The following is a 22,751-nucleotide window of genomic DNA, read 5'->3' on the forward strand; positions in this document are numbered from 1 at the left end:
TTTATATCAAACCATATGTACTATGAAACTGTTTGGATAAAACAAAACTTTTGTTTTTATATAATATACAGCAACAGCAGGCTGAATTATAGAAATCATTCTGTATATAGTGGTAACTTATGTTAGACAGATATAATGCTACCACTAATTGGCCAATGTACAAATTAATATTAAACAAACAACCATAACAACAATAAAAAGTTCAGTGTATTTCTTCTCGACAGTGGACATTTCACCCTTAAGACTCATAGAGTGCTGCTTTGAGGCTATTTTGACTCTTCTTTTCTTCATGGTCTAAATGTGTGCTTTAATCTCTTACCCAGATCCTCAGAAGAGCTGGCACTTTGTTTAGTGCAATGGTAAAAGGAGGGTGTAAACTGGCTTTAACCCACTTTTGCACTTTCTTCATCCTTCGGGGATAACTGGTGCGGATTGCTTCCCCGGTGCCACTTATAGCAGCTTCAGGATGTTTCTGAATTCTATCAGCTGGTAATAGCCCCAATAGCCCTTTGCATATTGTGGGGATTGTTGGAGGATAGCATGCTCTGGTCAACCTCCTTCGTCCTCCAGAATGGCCTATATGCCAACAGATTGGCGTGTGTGTGGGGAGTTGGTGTAAAACTGGCTATGTAACCTAAGATTCTCAGCAGCTGGCTGCTTAAACCAGCTTTCCGTGCTTGACACCCCCAGGGTAGCTCAAAGGAGCCAGAGATGTGACCTGAAAACTTTACATTTATCACATTTTCTAGCTGCCACAGATATTGAAAAGGCTGTGTAATTTTTTCACCCATTCATATCACCATTGTACCATTCATTGAGAATAATCTTTCCTTTTGATGGTACAGGCTGCCAAAAACACAGACTGTATTCAGGGGAGTTAGTACCTTTTTCATTTCAGTGGTGACTGATAAATCTCAGTAAGTAAAAAGCTGCAATCCATAACTATCACTTATCACAAAAAATTGTGCATGTCTCAATCTTTTTTTCTCTTTTAAGCCAGTGTGAGTTTTGCCATTGACCTCAGTGGAAGCAGGGTATTGATTCAAAATATATGCATGTTGATTTGCCTCACAGAAGAATGTAATCTAAAGAATATAGCTTTTTTTTTTTTTTTTTTAAGAAAAGGAACTCAGGAGAGGTGATTTGATCAACAAAGTTTTCCTCTGTTTCATTTTACTTTATCTTTTTATATTATTTGTGAGCTATTTAGGTTTTTTTGCATTTCTGTTCAAGGGGCTGTAGCAGTTTCTAAACTATTATAGGTTTCAGAATAGCAGCCGTGTTAGTCTGTATCTGCAAAAAGAACAGGAGTACTTGTGGCACCTTAGAGACTAACAAATTTATTTGAGCATAAGCTTTCGTGAGCTACAGCCAGGGGTGGCACCAGCGCAGCAAGCAGGTGTCTGGGGCGGCCAACGGAGAGTGGCGGCACGTCCGGCTCTTCAGCGGCAATTCGGCAGTGGGTCCCTCTCAGAGGGAAGGACCTGCTGCCGAATTGCCACCGAAGAATGAAGCGGCGGCGGTAGAGCTGCCGCCAAAGTGCCGCCGATTGCGGCTTTTTTTTTTTTTTTTTTTTTTTTTTTTGCCGCTTGGGGCGGCAAAAACACTGGAGCCAACCCTGGCTACAGCCCACTTCTTCAGATGCATAGAATGGAACATATAGTAAGGATATACATACATTCAGAACAGGAAAAGGTGAAAGTAGCCATATCAACTCCAAGAGGCTAATTAACTAAGATGAGCAATTATCAGCAGGAGGAAAAAAAAACTTTTGTAGTGATAATCAAGATGGCCCATTTCAGAGAGTTGACAAGAGGTGTGAGGATACTTAACATGGAGAAATAGATTCAATCTGTGTAATGACTCAGCCATTCCCAGTCTCTATTCAAGCCTAAATTAATGGTATCTAGTTTGCATATAAATTCAGGTTCAGCAGTTTTTCATTGGAGTCTGTTTTTGAAGCTTTTCTGCTGCAAAATTGCCACCTTTAAGTCTGTTACTGAGTGACCAGAGAGGTTGAAGTGTTCTCCTACTGGTTTTTGAATGTTATGATTCCTGATGTCAGATTTGTGTCCATTTATTCTTTTGCATAGAGACTGTCCGGTTTGGCCAATGTACATGGCAGAGGGGTATTACTGGCACATGATGGCATATATCACATTGGTAGATGTGCAGGTGAACGAGCCCCTGATGGCGTGGCTGATGTGATTAGGTCCTATGGTGGTGTCATTTGAATAGATATGTGGACAAAGTTGGCATCGGGCTTTGTTGCAAGGATAGGTTCCTGGGTTAGTGGTTTTGTTGTGTGGTGTGTGGTTGCTGGTGAGTATTTTCTTCAGGTTGGGGGGCTGTCTTTAGGCAAGGACTGGTCTGTCTCCCAAGATCTGTGAGAGTGAGGGATCATTTTTTTAGGATAGGTTGTAGATCTTTGATGCGCTGGAGAGGTTTTAGTTGGGGGTTGAAGGTGACGGCTAGTGGCGTTCTGTTATTTTCTTTGTTGGGCCAGATCTTGGGAGACAGACCAGTCCTTGCTTACAGACAGCCCCCCAACCTGAAGCAAATAGAGAATAGAGCTTGAATAGAGACTGGGAATGACTGAGTCATTACACAGATTGAATCTATTTCCCCATGTTAAGTATCCTCACACCTCTTGTCAACTCTCTGAAATGGGCCATCTTGATTATCATTACAAACGTTTTTTTTTTCTCCTGCTGATAATTGCTCATCTAATTAATTAGTCTCTTAGAGTTGATATGGCTACTTCCACCTTTTCATGTTCTGTATGTGTATATATCTCCTTACTCTATGTTCCATTCTATGCATCTGAAGAAGTGGTCTGTAGCCCATGAAAGCTTATGCTCAAATAAAATTGTTAGTCTCTAAGGTGCCACAAGTACTCCTAAACTATTATAGAGTGTTAGGTCTTTGCTAAATGTTGTGACACCACTAGATGATGCTCTTTGGAGGGGGAGTAAAGCAAAAAGACAAATTTAATATTGTTTTTGCCTGGGAAAGTACCAAACAGTGCTAAAACAGAAAAATGCATATCTAAAATACAATTTTTAAAAGAGGTTTCTTTGCACGTCATTCTTTGGCAGCAAAAGTACTGCTTTTAAAATAAAATAGCTTTGGCTATTTTTTTATTGTTATCCAATAACACAGTAAATGACTTAGTGACTACTAATGCCTGCTGTTTGTTAGCTGCTTCTGATTTTTTTAAATGCAAGGGCAGGGATTTCTTTTGATGTGTTTATGATGGAAGCTTGTTTTTTGTTTTTGTTTTTTTGGGTTTTGTTTTTCTTTGCCAATAGAATGTGAGGGAAGAAATAAATAAAACCAAGGTTTGTAGGCTTTACACAGATGTCAGTTCTGTTGTTTTTGCTACTGTAAAAATCTATGAAAAAAGTAATGGATATGATAAAATGATTTCTAATTTCATCAGTGTGCTAATGTTTTCATATGATATTGAAATGAACTCAAAATGCTAAAATCGTACTGAGTTTCAGAGTTAATATAGCACTACATGTTAGAAGCCTTTATTATCAGCTGTCCAATTATATTGGCTTTTGTGATATGATGCTAAAGTCAATATATTATGAAACTCGCTTAACTAGTATGTTGGAAGTTTGTTAATGCAATAGCCTTATCATATTATTAATTTTCTTAACAGAAGCTGAGGTGAGGCTGTTGTTCTCTGGATTCTCCTTCTCTTTTTTAAAAAAATGGGCACTAGATTGCCTTTTTCCAATTGTCTGGGACTTCCCCTGATCACCACGAGTTTTCAAAGATAATGGCCAATGGCTCTGCAATCACATCAGCCACCTCCCTCAGCAACCTCAGATGCATTGCATCCAGCCCCATGGATTTTGCATGTCTATCTTTTCTAAATAGTCCTTAACCTGTTTTTTCACCACTGAGGGCTGCTCACCTCCTCCCCATAAGGTGCTGCCCAGTGAAGCAGTCTGGGAACTGAACTTGTCTGAAGACCGAGGCAAAAAAAGGATTGAGTAATTCAGATTTTTACACATCTGTCACTAGTTTGCCTCCCTCATTCAGTAAAGGTCCCACACTTTCCCTGACCTCCTTGTCGCTAACATACCTGTAGAAACCCATGTTGCAGGCCACAGAATATCGCTCACCCACTCCTGTAGTAGACCCATAACCTCTGGCTCAGTTACCGAAGTTCTCAAATTAGGATTTAAAGACTTCAAGTTACAGAGAATCTACCCTTTACTCTAGTTTAAACCAGCAAGTGATCAGTGCCCCAGGCTGCAGAGGAAAGCAAAAAAAAAAATTAAAAATAAAAAGCATCTCTGCCAGTCTAACATGGGGAAAATTCCTTCCTGACCCCAAATCATAGAATCATAGAACTGGAAGGGAACCTCGAGAGAGAGGTCATCTAGTCCAGTCCCCTGCACTCAAAGCAGGACTAAGTATTATCTAGACCATCACTAACAGGTGTTTGTCCAACTTGCTCTTAAAAATCCCCAATAATGGAGATACCACAACCTCCCTAGGCAATTTATTCCAGGGCTTAACTACTCTGACAGTTAGGAAGTTTTTCCTAATGTCCAACCTAAACTGCCCTTGCTGCAATTTAAGCCCATTGCTTCTTGTCCTATCCTCAGAGGTTAAGAAGAACATTTTTTTCCTCCCTCCTCCTTGTAACAACCTTTTATGTACTTGAAATATGGCAATCAATTACACCCCGAGCATGTCAATGAGACCCACCAGGCAGACCCCTGGGAAGTAATTCTCTGTAGTAACTGGAAGCTCTCCCCATCTAGTGTCCCATCTCCAGTCATTGGAGATACTGGCTACAAGCAGTTGCAGATGGGTCGCATGCCATTGTAGGCAAACTCATCATACAATCTCCTCCATAAACTAATCAAATTCAGTCTTGAAACCTGTGAGGTTTTTTGCCCCCAGTATGCCTCTTGGAACGCTGTTTCAGACCTTCACTCCTCTGATCGTTAGAAATCTTTGTCTAATTTCAAGCCTAAACTTGTTGATGGCCAGTTTATATCTCTGTTCTTGTGCCAACATTGGTGTTTAAATTTATATTACTCATCTGTCTCTGATGTATTTATAGAGAGCAATCATATCTCCCCTCAGCCTTCATTTGGTTAGGGTAAATAAGCCAAACTTCTTAAGTCTCCTCTCAAATAAAGGTACACCATTCCTCTGATCATTCTACTAGTCCTTCTCTGCACCTGTTCCAGTGTGAATTCATCTTTCTTAAACATGGGAGACAAGAATTACACACAGCATTCCAGATGAGGTCTCACCAGTGCCTTGTACACTATCATTAATGGAAATATCTTGCCTGATGCATCCTAGGATTGCATTAGCCTTTTTCATGGCTGCATCACACTAGTGGCTTATAGTAGTCCTGTGGCTGATCAATACACCCAGGTCTTTCTTCTCCTATGTCACTTCGAACTGATATGTCCCCAGCTTCTAGCAAAAATTCTTGTTGTTCGTCCCTCAGTGCAGGACTTTGTGCTTTTCACTATTACATTTCATTTCATTTCTATTACTCCTGTTTTTAAGGTCATCCACATCTTCTTGTAGGATATTTCAGTCCGCCTTGGCATTGGCAATAACTCCAACTTTGTGTCATCCACACATTTATTAGCGCCCTCCAACTTCTTGTGACAAAGTTATTAATGAAAATGTTAAATAAGATTGGTCCCAAGACAGATCCACTAGAACTCCACTAGTAACCTTCCTCCAGCCTCACAGTTCACATTTCAGTATGATCCATTGAAGTCTCCCTTTTAGCCGGTTCCTTATCCATCTCGTATTCTTATATGAATTATCATATTAAATCCCCATCTTCTCCAATTTAACGAATAATTTCCTATGTGGAACTGTATCAAGTGCCACAATGAAATCCAAATAAATTAGACCTACTGCCATAGGCGCCGACTCCGTGGGTGCTCCGGGGCTGGAGTACCCCCCCCCCAAAAATAGCCGATGCTCTCACCCACTGGCAGGCCCTGCAAATCAGCTCCTTCCCCTCCCTCCCAGCACCTCCCGCCCACCAGGAATCAGCTGTTCAGCAGTGGGCAAGAGGTGCTGGTGGGAGGGGCGGAGCGAGGGGAGGGCATGCTTGGGGGAGGGGGCAGAGTAGGAAGATGCATGGTAGGGGTGGGCCCTTGGGTGAAGGGGTGGAGTGGGGTGGGGTCTGGGACGGAGCGGGGGGTCGAGCACCCCTGAGGAAATGAGAAAGTCAGTGCCTATGCCTACTGTATTTCCTTTGTCTACAAAATCAATTATCTTCTCAATCTACCTTTTGTTAAACTGTGTTTTGTTTTACCCCAATTTCTGTTCACCTCTATGTCCTTAATTATCTCTTCCAAAAAATTTTCTAAGACCTTGCATACAATTTAAGTCAAACTAACGAGCCTCTAGTTTCCTGGATCATTTTTTTTCCCCTTTCTGAAAAATAGGCACTGTATTAGCAATTCTCCATTCATAGGGCCTGACCCCTGAGTTTACAGATTCATTAAAAATTCTTACTATTCGGCTTAAAATTTCATGTGCCAGTTCCTTTAATATTCTTGAATGGAGATGATCCAGGTGCCTCGATTTGGTCCCATTAAACTATTTGAGTTTGACTTCCACCTCAGATGTTGTAATTTCTACTTTGACATCCTCATTTCCATTAGCCAACCTGCCACTACCCCTAAGATCTTCCTTACCGTCATTAAAAACAGAGGCAAAGTAATTTAGAATTTGAGCCATGCCTGGATTATTTCTAATCTGCATCCTATTCTCAATTCCCACATTTCAAATCGTATCATAATGCCACTGTATAAATCCATGGTATGCCTACACCTTGAATACTGTGTGCAGTTCTGGTCTATTAAAACTGGAAAAGGTACAGAGAAGTGCAATGAAAATGAATGGAACAGCTTCTATACAAGAAGAGTCATCTCTTTTATTAATCTAAGGGGGATATGATAGAAGTGTATAAAAATCATGAATGGTGTGGAGAAAGTGATTAGGGAAGTGCAGTTTTCCTCTTCACATAACACTAGAACCAGAGGTCACCCAATGAAATTAATAAGCAGCAAGTTTAAAACAAACATAAGGAAGTACTTCACACAACACCCAGTCAACATGTGGAATTCATTGCTAGGGCATGTTGTGAAAGACAAAATTCTAACTGGATTCAATAAAGAATTAGATCAGTTCATGGAGGATGGGTTCATCAATGGCTATTAGCCAAGATGGTCAGGGACACACTACCATTCTCTGGGTGTCCCTAACCCTCCAACAGCCAGAAGCTGGGACTGGACAACAGGGGATGGATCATGTGAAACTGTCCTGCTCTGTTCATTTCCCTTGAAGCATCTGCTACTGTCAGAAGACAAGATACTTGGCTAGATGGACCATAGGTCTGACCCCAGATGACTGTTCATATATCTCTGTTATGCATCAACAGAGAAAGTACTGTCAACAGAAGAATGCAGCCTCCTGCCCAAGAATGCTTGCTTAAAGCATTATGGTTATGTAAGCCATAAAGGCTACAGAGGCACTGGACTATGTGCTGTGAGAAGTAGCTCTTGCCAAACCTTTAACCCCCATCAACAGCAACACCCAGTTGTCCCCATACTGCATCCACCTCGTTGACTGAAGAAATGAGCAGTGGGATGGGACAAAAGCAGCACTTACCCTAAACAAACACATCTTTTTGTGTCAGTATGTAGCTGCCTCTGGAGTAACAAGCCAGCCATAACTTGGCCCTTAGATTCTGAATTGTTAAGGTTAGGGATGGTCTTTTTTAGATTCCTGTAAAATCATGTACAAATGTAAGCTGTTACATAAAAATAAATGTTGTTTCTTCTGCCCACACACTATGGGTCCTATCTGACCGTCCTTTACTCATTACTCTCCCAAAACTCCCATTAACTTCATTGTGGTAAGTAAGTCACAAGTAGAGTTGGGAGAAGACAAGGGGGAACAAAAGTTCAAAGAATAGCATTTCATATTTTAAATGAATATGCTTCAGTGTGTTCTTGTCTGGAGGGTTAGGGCACCAGAATTGTTTCTTACTATTGTTCTGTTCAGTCTCTCTGGTGCAAAAACAGAGACGCTCTGGGAATTTGTTGTGCTTGCATCATCACAGCTTATCTCTTAGACAGCAGTTTAGCCTAAAAGTTCATCTTTCACATGCACTGCAGAAAACAAATAAAAGTAGAACTCTGTCCAGTCATTCAAACAGCTTGAGAGCTCAGCTTTCAAGAGCTTTTCACCTGAAAATTGGTCTTAGACTTGTGAGTTCACCTGCAATTGTTGAGCCTTAAATCTACAAGCTTTTCAAAGAGCTTTCCACAACTCTTGGATTCTTATATCTCCTCCTAGAAGTTTTCTAAAATGGATGTTTCCTGACATTGATTATACACTAGAGGAGACCTACATCTGTCTTCCCAATCCGGTAGTGAACAAATAATGTAAACTTGAAGACTGCTTGACAGTAAGATCTTCATGTTCTGATCATAATAAAATGCCATTCAAGAAAGTATGTGCTGTCATATTGGTACTGGAAATATGCATTCCTTTAGCTCTACATTATGAATCAAATGAAAATACTTGGTGTGTGTGTGTGTCTGTATCAGGGAGAGAAATCTATAGTTAAGGTTGCCTGACATTATAAAACTACATTTACAGTTACTTATAACTTTACCAAGCTTTCACCATTTGCGCTGAAATTTTCCATGATGGGTGCCTGCCTCAGGCTGACATGTATTTGGGAAAATTTAATTTAAATTTTCAGTTTCCAAGAATGGGGCTGGGGGAAAACTGTTTTGCCCATGTTAAAAATAAAATTTGTACTGCCATTTTGTTGAGAAGTTCTATTGCTTCCATGCTCTGGCATAAGGGTGGCAGGGGTGCTACCTTGGTGTCATGGTCTGCCCCAGGACTCCTGCTGCCCCTCTCCTGACTGGCTCCCTTGTAGGGGCCCTTGATTGTCAGTCTTGAGACTGTCAATAAGAATATCTTGCAGGCAGAACAGAGAGGACATGGGCTGCTGGAAGCAGGACGAGGCTGGGCAGGTTCCTGGGGGGAGGCCTGGCGCAGTAGCTGGTTGCCCCTCTCCCCACTCAAATTGTTCCCCATGGCCTCTTGGTCATGATGATGGGGTTGTGGAGTCAAAATTGAGTGGCATGGCAACCTGGTATGCAGGGAGGGGGAGCAGTGCTGCTGAGGCTTGTCCTTACAGCCCCAGCATTGTGTTGGGTGAATGTTGGGGACAAAATTAAGTAAGAGGCATTCCGACCTGGTATGCAGACCTGTGGGGCCAAATCTGAGTGGGCAGTGGGGCAGCCAGCACTGATCCTCCTCACCAATGCCAATGGGAGGTCCCAATGCTGATGCCTTGGCATGGTGCCACTCCCAAGGGTATGCACCGTATTTAGCGCGTGTGTGGCTGTAGGCACTACTGGTCCTTGTAAAAATCTGCCAACATTTGAGCAAGGCAGTTTTTTTTACACACACACACACACACACACACACACACACACACACACACACACACAAAGTTAAGGCTAATGGTCCCCCAAACCCGTTAACTCTGTCTACACTTGATGAGTCAGACTGGTGGGGGGGAATGAAATTAATGTATCTTTAAAAATCAGTTTAACCTGGGTCCACAAACACTAACATGTCTTCATAATAGCATAGCTACTGCACAATGGTAAGGCTAGTGAGCTCCCTATACCCACGCTGTATGCCAGATTTAGCACATAGTTTTTACATAATTGAAATGGAATAAATCTGGCTCACTGACATTTTCAATTTGTCTAGATTTGGCCAATGAATGTCCAATGCTTTGTTGTAACAATACTTCAGGGCCCGTCCTGCAAACCCTTAGTTATGTGAATTAATAGTCCCTTGATATTTATGTGATTACTCATGTAATGACTATTCACATGAGTTAAAGGTTGGGCCCTAAGATTCCTTTAATAAAAATATGGTTGTGATGGACAATATTTTTCAGGCATGTATATGAATGCTAATGCTGCAGGTATATGATTTTCATAGACTGTATGCTAAGGCATCCAGATTGCTTCTAATATATAAAATGTTAGGGAACCTTAAATATAGGTGGTGTTTCCAGCTCTGCCTATAATGCAGCACTCGTAGAATTTGGAACCCTGAATTCATTACTAGGAAATATAGCAAAACAATATGAATACATTTGTTTTTCTGTTTGAGTGTTTCACATTTAGGGCCTCCTTTAAGTCCCAAGGAAATCAGTGGAAAGGCTCATGTTGACTTCAGTGGGCTTTGGATCAGGCCCTTACTAGGGTGTGTGTGTGTGTGTGTGTGTCTGTGAGAGAGAGAGAGAATGTGTAATATATATACACAAGCACCATGGCTGAAACACGGCAGACAATAAAGAAGAGCCTGTCGCATTGAGCAGGTTGTGTGTAAATATTGTCCAAGGGAAGTTTTTGCGCCTATCAGGGGGATGAGAAATGTATTCACTGAACAGCGGGATTTCTTTAAAGCAGAAATTCTCTGGACATAGTGACACCTATAACCCCATCTCAGTCAGCAGTAAACACAGGCTATTGAACAGATGCTTTCTTGGCTAGCAATCAAACTTCTTTAGCAGAGCTTCTTTTGTGTATACACTCCCATCTGAGCTAATGGAATACTGACAACATGTTTTCTAAAGAAAACCTATGTATGAGAAAATTGCTTAGACATGCACAATCTCTGTTCGTGGGGCTGTCAAGGACTTGTATTGATGCTTGATGGTATATTATTAACATGCTTACAAAACTAATTTAAAGGCAGTGGAGCAATGCTGTTTATACTATTTGCAGTAATATTACCATTACTAATTACATTATATTGTTACACTCACTGATACAAATCAAATGCTGGTAACGTCAGGATTAGTGTAGGATGGTAGAACTAGCTGGTTTTCACACCCTTTGATTCAGCTTGGCACTGTCTCATCTTGGTACTTGTCATCTCTTTAAAAGAACCTGAAATGATGCAAATTCAGTTTGCTTTTATTTCATGTCCTTTATTTTCACCTTAGGATAAACTTCAGTTTTATAGAGCAGAACACTGTTAAGTCGACTGAAGGCCATTTCATTTATTTAAGAGAGCAGCCATATTTATTGATGAAGTATAGTCTGTAAGGTGTTAATTTTTATTTTTCGTCTTTAGGGTCAGAAATAATGGGTGAATAATGTATAATGGGATCAACATACTTCATTTAAGGCACTTTAGTGTCCAGAGTGGAGCAGCCTGTACTGATTAAGTGGTCTGACTTTATTGACTACATTATTAAATATGAATTCTATTAAACTTAAGTACAGTCTTTTCCCCCCTTCAAATGTTAACATCAGTGCAAGTGCCAGGGTAAAACTCATGACATTTAGAAAGAAGAGAGAATCAGATAAGATTTACCCGAAACAGGATGTATGAATAATTGAAGAGGAATGTCTGTAACAATGCAGCTCCTTTAGATAAATCTTGACAAAATATTTTTCCATTTTGTGATGAGAAAAAGTTGCCGAGGGAGGGTTCAATCAATTGTTCCTTAGGCACTGTAATCAGAACAATTTCTGAGGTTTCTTTCTGAGACTTGATTTATCTCCCCTATATCCCAAGGGTCGTCAGTATGATTGCTTTGGCACTACTATTTATGGTGGGAAAACGAAACCTGTCACAGTAGACTCTGCATATCCTCGTTCCTGGATCAGAAGTACATCCCTACTTTATCTGATAATGAAGGGTAATTCACATACTATGACTTTCTTTCTCTCTCTGTACCATCCGTGCACACCGTCCAAGGTTGTCACTCTCTTCGTAACTGGAAATGACCCTGCTACCTCTGTAAATGAGAGCCAGGAAGTCTGTCTGTACATTTTTGTTCTCAGCTGGGATTCTAGCTCATGGTACAAAGTAGAGTCAATGCACTAAACTGGAATAAATTAGATCATTGAGTCATAGTGCCAGTTTTACAGCTGAATCCTGGCTTCCTTTGGGGTTCTAGCAAAATGTAGCTTTTCATGCCTGATATTCTTCCTATCACATTGCAGCCCTCTTCTGAGCTGTAAAGAAATGACCTTTTTCTTTTTCAGCATAGCAAATCGCTTCTCTGAATGCGAGAGAAAGAGAGATTGCTATTGCTTCTGAAGGGATAAGATTCTCTTGAAGAATGTACTGCTACTACTATGGGTAAAACACCTGGGGGGAGGGGGCTATGGGGAGTGTATAGTCTCAAAGGTGTGCTCCTTTTTTCTTTTTAGGGCATTTGGGTTTGTCAGTGTCTTACGGTGTCAAAAGCTTTTCCTGACTGCTGATATGCCTTCAAATAGCAGATCTGTATATAGCCTCCACTGCTTCCAATTTTAAAGGAATCTTATACTAGTGAAAGGTGATGGATTTGACAGCACTGGAGGCTGAAGTTCTTTGTTTATCCCAGGTGTAGTACAGTGCACAGCAATGCAAACTTCTCCACACTGATGCAAGAGTGTATGTCACCCCTGATCTTGAGGGTAAGTCTCAAGGGGCTAGAGAGCAGTTTGAATCCTTCACCTCTTTTTGCCTGAGACTACCAACAAGCATGCCATTTGTGATTGTGTCTTTTGGTATCTAGAATGCATCGCTTTTGAAGCAGATTGAAAACACCAATGTATTTCACATAGTACCTCACAGTATCTCCTTGGCTGGAACACAGTTTATTTTTGTTCATAGAGGGCCAAGTCTTGCAGCCCTTCCTCAGTCCTTAAATAAAATCTGAATGAGACTGTCAGAATGTCACCCTTAAAACATATCTTTGTTGGGACCTGGTATGGACAAGAAAACAGACATGTAATATGCTAAGGATGAGGTAAAGCAGTTCATAATTGCTGAATTTAGGTATTAGCTGTCAGATCAAAGGCCAGTCCTGACCCATTTAAGTGAAAGGGAGTTTTGCCATTGACTCAATAGCAGTATCCAAGTCCGTGTGCCCAGTGTTATATTTTGTAACAGTGTGTTACTAGATAAGTGTGTTAAATCCTGTTAAATTAACATTTAAATATAATATGGAGATATACCTATCTCATAGAACTGGAAGGGACCTTGAAAGGTTATTGAGTCCAGCCCCCTGCCTTCACTAGCAGGACCAAGTACTGATTTTTGCCCCAGATCTCTAAGTGGTCCCCTCAAGAATTGAGCTCACAACCCTGGGTTTAACAGGCCAATGCTCAAACCACTGAGCTATCCCTCCCCCAAATAAATAGCTGTGGCTCATCTCATCTAATGGATAGAACCAGGTTGCAAAAGCAAAACAATAAAAATCCCATAATCCACAGCTAAGATGTTATTGGGTAGGTATATTTAACCTGAATCTAATTCTTTAAAGGGTAAACTAAAAATAAACAAGAAATCCTTAGTTGAGAATTACCAAGTGTGGCCCTTTGGAATTGAATGTATGCAGGTTTCTTGTGCCCCAAATAAGCTAAAGCCTCAAAATAACTTTCACATGTATTATTTATTCAGTGCCACAGGTGTGATGAAGCTTTCCACACCTAAAAAACAAAAACAAAAAAAACCACCCTCGTTCCAGGAGTTTAGTCTTAATTAGATATTACATAGATAATAAACAAATGTGAAAAGGGGGCATAAGAACAGAAGGGTTGCAACAGTGGAAGATCTTGAGAGAGAAACTGGCTACTGACAAGTTTAGGCTTGAAATTAGGCGAAGGTTTCTAACTATCAGAATAGTGAAATTCTAGAACAGTCTTCCAAGGGGAGCAATGGTAGCAAAAAACCTAGCTTAGGGCTGCCAATTTTGGTTGGACATATTCCTGGAGACTCTAGGCCAAACCTGCAGGGTTGGCAACCCTAAATAGGCTTCAAGACTGAGCTTGATAAGTTTACGGAGGGGATGGTTTGATGAAACTGCCTACAATGGCATATGGCCGATCTGTGACTGCTAGTAGCAAATATCCCCAATGGCTGGTGATGGGACGCTAGATAGGGAGAGCTCTGAGTTACTATATGTTCGGTCTCGCCAAAATGCTCAAGGTCCAAGTGACTGCCATATTTGGGGTTGGGAAGTAATTTCCCCCTGAGTCAGATTAGCAGAGATCCTGGGTTATTGGTTGGTTTGGTTTGTGTTTTTTTGCCTTCCTCTGCAGCATAGGGCAGGGGTCACTTGCAGGTTTAAAAAAATGTAAATGGTGATTTCTCTGTAACATGAAGTCTTTAAATCATGATTTAAGGACTTCAGTAACTCAGCCACAGATTATGGATTAGGGGGGAGGGATAGCTCAGTGGTTTGAGCATTGGCCTCCTAAACCCAGGGTTGTGAGTTCAATCCTTGAGGGGGCCACTTGGGGATCTGGGGCAAAATCAATACTTGGTCCTGCTAGTGAAGGCAGGGGGCTGGACTCGATGACCTTTCAAGGTCCCTTCCAGTTCTAGGAGATGGGATATCTCCATTATTATTATTATTTTTTTTTTTAGAGGAGTGGGTGTGCGAGGTTCTGTGGACTGCAACATGCGGAAGGTCAGACTAGATAATCATGATGGTCCCTTCTGGCCTTAAAGTCTGAGTCTGTGTTTACTATTATGTTTGTATTGTCTTAGTTTCTCTTTAGGTTTTAAAAGCAATTAACATGACACTTTATGGGGTCTGGAATGAAGGTTGGGTGTAGATCAGCAATGTAATGCTGAGTAACAGAAGTAACCTTAAAGGAAGATTTATAGAGTGTCATGGCTAGGGTGACCAGATATCCCGATTTTATATGGACAGTCACAATATTCAGGGCTTTGTCTTATATAGGCACTTATTACACCCCACCTCCTGTCCTGATCTGGTCACCCTAGTCATGGCAGAATACAGAGTCACACGTAGGAGACTCATAACACACTCTGAAAGTAGAACTTGGATCATGATGCTTCTTCTGTAGTTCAGATGCTTCTCACAGATCTGCAAAGCAGATCTCCACTTTGATATTTTCTCTTCCATAACTGCCATTCCCACCAATGTGAAACAATCCCAGGCAATTTCTTGATAGGCAATAGGTCACAGAAAAGTTTATTAGTGAAAAATGTGTTTGAGTCCCTTTGACTTGTCTTTAACACAGTGAGTGGGTGTGTTTGTCTCTTTGAAAACAAGCAACTTTGAATGAGTGGCTATCTGCTGCAGGTGATTTGTTCCAAGATAGCAATGGTGTTCATGATAAGGCACAACTGATTTCACATTTATCTGTGGAGTTGGGTTCTTTTAATGTACAACAGTTTTGATGGCTTTCCAAGTTTTTGTACACTAAAATAATGCAATTTCTATAGACCAAACTTGGTTGTTTTTTCCCTTGCACAGTGGGGTCCATTCCTCCCTGAACAAACAAACAATAAAGGCAAGCTACAAGCAAGAGAATGATGAAGACAGTGTAGGTCGTGCCAATTGGCATACACAGGGGCAGAATAAATTGTCCAAGGACTTATCTGGTGCTCTTTCCTTGAATTAAGTGTTTATTATGGAGGTATTTTTGTGTGTATCAAAATGTCAGGGCGCAACTAAATTCAGGTTCCTTGATTTATTATTTTTCCTTCTTTCTTGGATCCTTTATTTCCTTGACATAAATAAAGGGGAATATTTAACTTTCTGCTCTGTTTTTGACAAAGGTCTCCTTCCATGAAGATGATTTTACATCTGCATATAAAGGACTAGTCCTGTGTAGGCACAGAACTACCCCTGTGAGTGCATTGATTTTAACACCCATCTGAAGACACTGAAGGACTGCAATGTGGCTTAGCCGCACTGGAGTGTAGGGGTGAATGAGGAAGAGAGTCTCTGTGCACACATACCTATGAAAGGGACTGGCCATAATCTGGCCTAATGTCTCTTCTTAGACTATTGTATAAAATGCCTCTTGGTTTTACTAATTATTATATTTTAATTTTATTTCCTTTAATGTATGTGGGGCCATACCCGACAGAATTTACTGCTAGGGAAGCAGGATCTGTCTTCAGAGTGATGATATCATACATGATGCCAGTAGATAAGTACAAAACAGACATCAGATTCCTGATTCTGCAAGGCTATATTCGCACAGGTAGTGCTGTTGATTTCAGTGGGAATTGTGGGATGACCAACACCTCCAAAAATCAGGTCACTTATTTAGATGTCTAAAAATAGATTTTGGTTTTTCATTTGAGGCTTCAGGTTGGAAAATTGTGACTTGCCTAAGAGCACACAGAAATCTCTGGCAGAACTGGGAATAAAATCCAAAGGCTTGTCTGCATCGTGCCTTAGTCTGGGATGTACATTTTAATGCGCACCAACATGTCACATCCTGCTGCTGTGCACTGAAAGTTCCCTAGTGTATATTAACATAGCACAGTTTGAAACAGGACTGCATAATGTGCACTAGGGAACTTTTAGTGCATGCCAGCAGAGTCCACATGGATGGTTAGTGTGCAACACTCCAGTGCTCATTAGAATTTATACTTCATCTGTTATGCATTAAGGCACTGTGTAGACAAGCTCCAAGTCTCTTAACTCCCCTATCCTATCCATTAGCCAGACAGTGTCGTCTATCTCACCTATTTCCCTCTAAATCTGCAGAAGAGTAGAGCATGTGCTACTCCACTTGATGACAGCGAGAGATACAAATTCAGCATTTCTTACGTTTGCTCCATTAGCTTCAGTGGGGGTTTTGCATGAGTGAAGACTTACATAGACATTTAGTTTGTGGAATTGATGCTACTAAACTCCACAGGCATTATGCATACCTCGCTGTATGATCTGGCTGAAGAGACCCAGGTTAAGACTGTCAGGTCTAGGTAGCCAACAGTTTTCAGCACCGAGACTTCCGTTGTGGAACTCCTCACCAGAGGAAGGAAGATTTGACAGTATTTGGATTAAAATCCGAAACTTGTCTTTTTGATTCAGATCTTCCTAATTCAGGATTGTGATTTCTTTTTTTTAATATATTAAAAAATTCAAACTCTTACACATTTCTTGGATCCAGGGTGGTGGTAGGAGGGTGAAGGAACAGAAAACTCATATTTTGATAGATGGATGCATGGGGGGAAAAAAATATTTCAGACCTGATCCTGCTGTTCATACTCTAGCAACAGTTCCATTAATTTTACTGGGAACTTTGCCTGTTTATGGACCGCAAGATCAAGCTCCTTTAATAAACAAGAAAGATGCAGAATAATTAGAAATAAAGCATGGACAGGATTTTACTATGTATTGGATTTTTTAGCTGACAAAAGCATGATTATTGTGGGAGTTTTAGGCTAATCTGCCCTTACTCTTACTTTTGTGCATAAAGTGATGACACTGTAGACAGTTTTCATTACATTTTTCAGGTCTGTGGTTCAGTCTGCTCATTTTATTGGGAAATAGAGCAGTGGGCAGAGCTCCTTGATGTTATTTCCCTTGCTGTTGGATTGCAGTACCTCACCCTTGATGCTGATTTTATGTCACTTCCCCCCAAATTGATATTCAGCCAGGATATTCTCCCAACCCTTCTGTTTGTAGATGCAGAATGTTAGATTAAATGGATTGCACGACTGTATTTCAGCTGAAGGATTTTGCTAATGTCAGTTTATAAAAGCCAGGCACAGTCCGAAAGAAAAAGATTAGAAAACTGGACTGTGGTCTTCAGGTACAAATCTTACATGTTTTATAGTATTTTAAATTTTGCTGGCTTTTAAATGCCTACTGGGGAGGAAACTAGATATATTCAAGATCTCCTTGAACCTCGCCAGAACCTGAAAAGTGTCTGCTCTTTGACAACAACAACAACCGTTCAAGGATTCTCATTACACTGTCAGGAGGTGACTGAGTCTTCCCTGTCTTGAACTCTAGGTTATAGGTCTTATCTATGGCTATGACAGCCATCTTTAAACTATCCTTTACCATTTTTAACACAATGTTTTTTTTAAAGCCACTCTTTTTTAGAGGTGTTTTCTTTTTCATTACAGTCAACCTCTCTAAGGGCACGTCTTCACTACCCGCCGGATCGGCGGGTAGCAATCGATCTATTGGGGATCGACTTATCGCGTCTAGTGAAGACGCGATAAAATCGATCTCCGATGGCTCTGCCGTCGACTCCGGAACTCCACCGCGGCAAGAGGCGGAAGCGGAGTCGACGGCGGCGCGGCAGCGGTCGACTCGCCGCCGTCCTCACAGCCAGGTAAGTCGACCTAAAATACGCAACTTCAGCTACGCTATTCACGTAGCTGAAGTTGCGTATCTTAGGTCGACCCCCCACCCCTCCGTAGTGTAGACCTAGCCTAAGACTCTCCTCTCCTCTTGAGCTAGCTCTAATTTATCTGGGCAGGGAAGTAAAGTCCCTCTTACTCCCCTGTCTAGATGAAATGGGATCTTGTATCCCCAACCTTGTTGGGGCCAAATAGGTAGCACAAAGAATGAAATAAGCTGCTCCACAGTGCAAAGGGAGATTAAGGGAGGAAGTGTACATTTGGGTCATAATTCATTCTCATATGCCTTCCGTTACTCAAGGCAGATTGTAAGGTTACAGTCCTTTATATTTAATAATCCCATATTATTTAACATTTGTTTCATTTTATAAATATTATATATAATATATTATTTGTATTTTTTTTGTTTCATTATGGTTCATCATTTGTATTTTAATAATCTCTGCAGCGTCTTTACCTGGAAGGGGGAATACATTATTTTCTTATTAACATTACTGTTTTTATTATACTTCTTTACAAAACCACTTGTAGGAAACAATAATTCTGAAAGCTATCTAGAGGAGTTCTGATAGTTTAAGATAATGTACTTGATAACGTATGCCAAATTCTACCTTCAGATATATTCATATAACTCCTATCCAAGTGATTGGGAATTGCATACATTTATCTGAAGGCAGCATTTGGCCTGATTCTCCTCTCTCTGTGGTTCTACACTTTTGTGTAATTCCATTGACTTCAGCTGAGTTGCACTTGATTTATACCTGTATAAGTGGAAAGACAAACAGGCATAAAATACCAGCAAGAGAGGCAATCTTCTGAATGTGGTATGTATTTTAAGCCATTTTCAGTTGCTTTTATTTATTTATTTTTTGTTAAACTATATTTATTAATCTCCATTGAGTGCATAAATACTTTTGATTCAAAGAGCATAAGAACCAAATAACAGGTTTCTTTTGGTTTAAAGTGAGTTTTCTTTCAAATGAGATGTTAGTTGGCAAAGAAAGGATCTCCCCACGTTAGTCAGAAACATCACGTCAGGTATCAGAGGAGACTGCTTTCAGTGGATATAAATAGTTAAGAAGACATGCTGCTTTCAAGGCAGGGTTTTTCAAAAGCTTTTTAGAACTGTGATATAACTCTCTAAGAACACAAGACTCACGTAAGATATCTGAGATATCTGCTGGGAGTACTTTGGAACAGACATGTGTTTTCCATTGGGGTTGACAACACTTTTTGATGTAAAGTTTTCTGATGTTCTTGCTTACCATATGATGATAAAGGAGTGGGCAAACAATTCTGAACAGAATACTAATGTCCTCCTTGAATATATTGCACAAAGATGTTTGTTTGGAATTCAGAATCTTCACTCTGTAGAGAGTGGATTTGAAGTGATCCAACTTTCCACATATGTTATTCTTAATCTAATGTTAGCTGTCTAGGAGGGCCTTCTTTTCTAATAAAATAATAATTGAATATATGAGCAACAGAATACACAGAGAGGAGAAAATAAAAGAATATACATTTCTGGCTCCCCATTTGCTTCTCAAGTAGTATACATGATTTTTTCCCTGTTTACAACTGCTTAAAATTACTCTGGCACTACTGATCTGTTGTCAAAATAAATAACCCAAAGAGTCATTTCCTAGAGTGATATGCAGCACTGAAGATTCTGCAAACTTTTGGAACCCAGGAAACTACTTCTCCACAGATGCTGTTTTTATCCCACACATATGGATTAAGATTATTGTTGAGGTGTCCAAGTCCTACACCAAGAATGGGATTTGAACTACATAGTGCTATTTATATTCAGCAGTTAGTAACAGAGCATGAACATCCATTAATGCTCCCATATTAAACACAACTTTAATTGCAGTTTTAAAGATCTGCTGGTTTTGCTTTTTAGAATCTCGGGGTTGATTTAATAATATCTTAATAAAAAGCTTAATAGTGCATTAAATTAAAAAATAAGTTTTTTCTTATTATGAGACAGCAATTTCAGTGGGTAGTTCACTAAACAGAAAACTAAACCTGCTCTGCTATTTTGAAAATCTGTTGCCTGATTGCAGCAAAGTATAGCACAATGCTATAAAATCAGCCTTCAGAAAGTAAATTGTTCCTTGATGTAGCACTTCAAATGTTACCAAGCATGTACTTGGATAACCAAGATACAAGCTTTCAGAAGCCTGAACACCCAAGAGAGAATTATTTCACTTCCCCTGCCAGAGATTTGCCCATATTTCTGCTTTATATATTAGCCAACGCTGGGCCAACGGGTGGTGGGATATCTGAAAATCTGTAGTAAAAGTAACACATCTTTTTATTTAAATATTACTTGCTTTTTAGGCACTGAATTTTGGAGATATGCCGAAGTACTTGTGGGAGATTTGGGTACCTGACAAACCATGGGTGGTAAGATATCAGATCAATGAAATAAATAAACAATATATATATATATATATATTTTTTTTTAAAAGTTAAATATTGTGGGCTGTGTTCCCATTGAAGTCAATGGTCATAACTCCCCTGGGGCTGATGGCAACTGGATTACTGCGATTTTGCACACTCTGTTGATTTCAGTAGCATCACTCTAGGGTAAAACTGAAATAAGGTAGTGGTAAACTAGGATCATGCACTTCGGCAGGAGCAGAAATTGGCCATGCTGCAAGTCTAAATCATGCTTTCAAATACTCTGACGCTTGACACTCTGCAATCTGTACCCTATAAGTAGCCAAGATTTTTGATTTTGGTGAGGTGGGTAAGATTTACTTTAGGAGTGAAAGCGTGTTATTTCTTATTTTAGTTTGAACGATATTATTATAGGTCTATTACTACCACTCTTATACTGCCAAGCAGTTACTCACATGAGTAATCCCATGGATTTTAGTTACTATTGTGAGATCTTCTTACCAGTAAGATTAAGGGGGTCAGAGTCTGGCTCGCTAAATAGTACCTTGTGCTACCACAACTCTCATTATTCTCAAATGGCTGTCATCTACATGCCTGTGCTAAGTGCTTAATTTGTAATGAGAGGTGCCAGGGTTCAAGCAAATTTTTTTTTTTTACATTCACAACTGATGCAGTAAGCCCAGAGGTACTGGGGCTACAAATTACCAAGCCTAAAGGTGCCGGGGCTCAGCTCTGGCACAAAGTAAGTACTGCCCATGCTGAGGCATAAAGGAGTAAGACCTTCCTTACAGCCCTGTGTGGAATACCCAGAAATTAGGCCCAGTTAGTGCTCTGCACCTGCTACCTACTCCCCCTCACCCAAGAGGAAGGAGAAGACTCTACCCCCTAAAGCATTGACCACCACATCTGAGCCAATGCAGGTAAATGGTAATTTGCTACTTATCTTAGAGTCAGGGGTAAACAGGTTCCTCTCAGAAGTAAAGTTCATTCGCTGTGCAAAGCTATAGTCCTGCCCTTTGGTTTCAAAGGACTCAAGCAAAGGTGGCAGCATCTGCTAGTTTGTGAAAAGGGGACATTGTAGAATTTGTATTGATGACCCAAGCCCATTTAGATCCTTATAAATTCACAAGGTTTCAAAGGTTAAAATTCTAAATAAAACCTAAATTTTGATGCAATTTATAAATCTACAAAAATTATAATTCCTTCAGCTCTTCAAGCTGCAAGCTTTCAGTGAATATTTGTTTCTACTGTGAGTTAGTTAATATTTGAAAGCTAAGCACTGCCCTGCAGCAACTTTGAGTTACATGAGGGCCAGGACAGCTTCCCAACAATCAGGAGGCAACTTTAATTCTGGCATTCTCTAACTTTTAAGTGCTTGGCTTTGCTATCTTAATGATCTTTGAATGTAGTTTTTTTCTATATCAGTGTTTCTCAAACTGGGGTCGCCGCTTGTGTAGGGAAAGCCTCTGGCGGGCTGGGCCGGTTTGTTTATCTGCCCCATCCGCTGGTCCGGCCGATCGCGGCTCCCACAGGCTGCGGTTCGCTGCTGCAGGCCAGTGGGAGCTGCTGGAAGCGGTGGCCAGTATGTCCCTCGGCCCGCGCCGCTTCTACCAGCTCCCATTGGTCTGCAGCGGCGAACCGTGGCTAGTGGGAGCCGCGATTGGCCGGACCTGCAGACGGGGCAGATAAACAAACTGGCCCAGCCCGCCAGGGTGCTTACCCTGGCAGGCCACATGCCAAAGGTCGCCAATCCCTGTCCTAGATTTTACAGGCGATATACTCAATAGAAGTAATCTTGCCTTTATTTATGAACTGATTATATCCAAATTTAGTATGTTCAGTTTTATGCAAGAATTCCTCTAACTCATTTTGTTTACGTTGAAAGTCCAGTTTAATTGTGATCTTGCTCCCTCTGGCGCTGCTGAGGCTGTGCTGAGACATTCTACCTTTGCATTAATTCTGCACGACACCCGAGTGCTGTACCGATTTCCTTAAACTTGGTTTAGAAAGAAGCATCATATATTCCCTTTTGTTCCTGCTGCCAGATGCTAGCAGCAGCTCTGTGTCAGGCAGGGTAGGTCTTTGGGCCCTTGGGTCCTTGGAGTCTAATTGGGGACATTAACGAGTGCTCAAAGAAA

The 22,751-nt window shown here is 40.7% G+C and overlaps 1 protein-coding gene across 7 annotated transcripts in view; it reads left to right on the plus strand.

Annotated features, from left to right (window-relative positions):
- The window catches only part of PCDH9 (protocadherin 9), an 878,971-nt gene that overhangs the window by 362,078 nt on the left and 494,142 nt on the right, over positions 1-22,751 (plus strand). The window contains exon 2 of one of the 7 annotated variants that reach the window (XM_065412774.1): positions 20,551-20,616. The exons of the other annotated variants lie outside the window; for them this stretch is intronic. Coding sequence (XP_065268846.1) covers positions 20,551-20,616 — 66 coding nt within the window. The remainder of the gene's footprint in view (positions 1-20,550; positions 20,617-22,751) is intronic. 7 annotated transcript variants of the gene reach the window in all.

The sequence above is a fragment of the Emys orbicularis genome, chromosome 1 (assembly GCF_028017835.1).
Source record: "Emys orbicularis isolate rEmyOrb1 chromosome 1, rEmyOrb1.hap1, whole genome shotgun sequence".
NCBI lineage: Eukaryota > Metazoa > Chordata > Testudines > Emydidae > Emys > Emys orbicularis.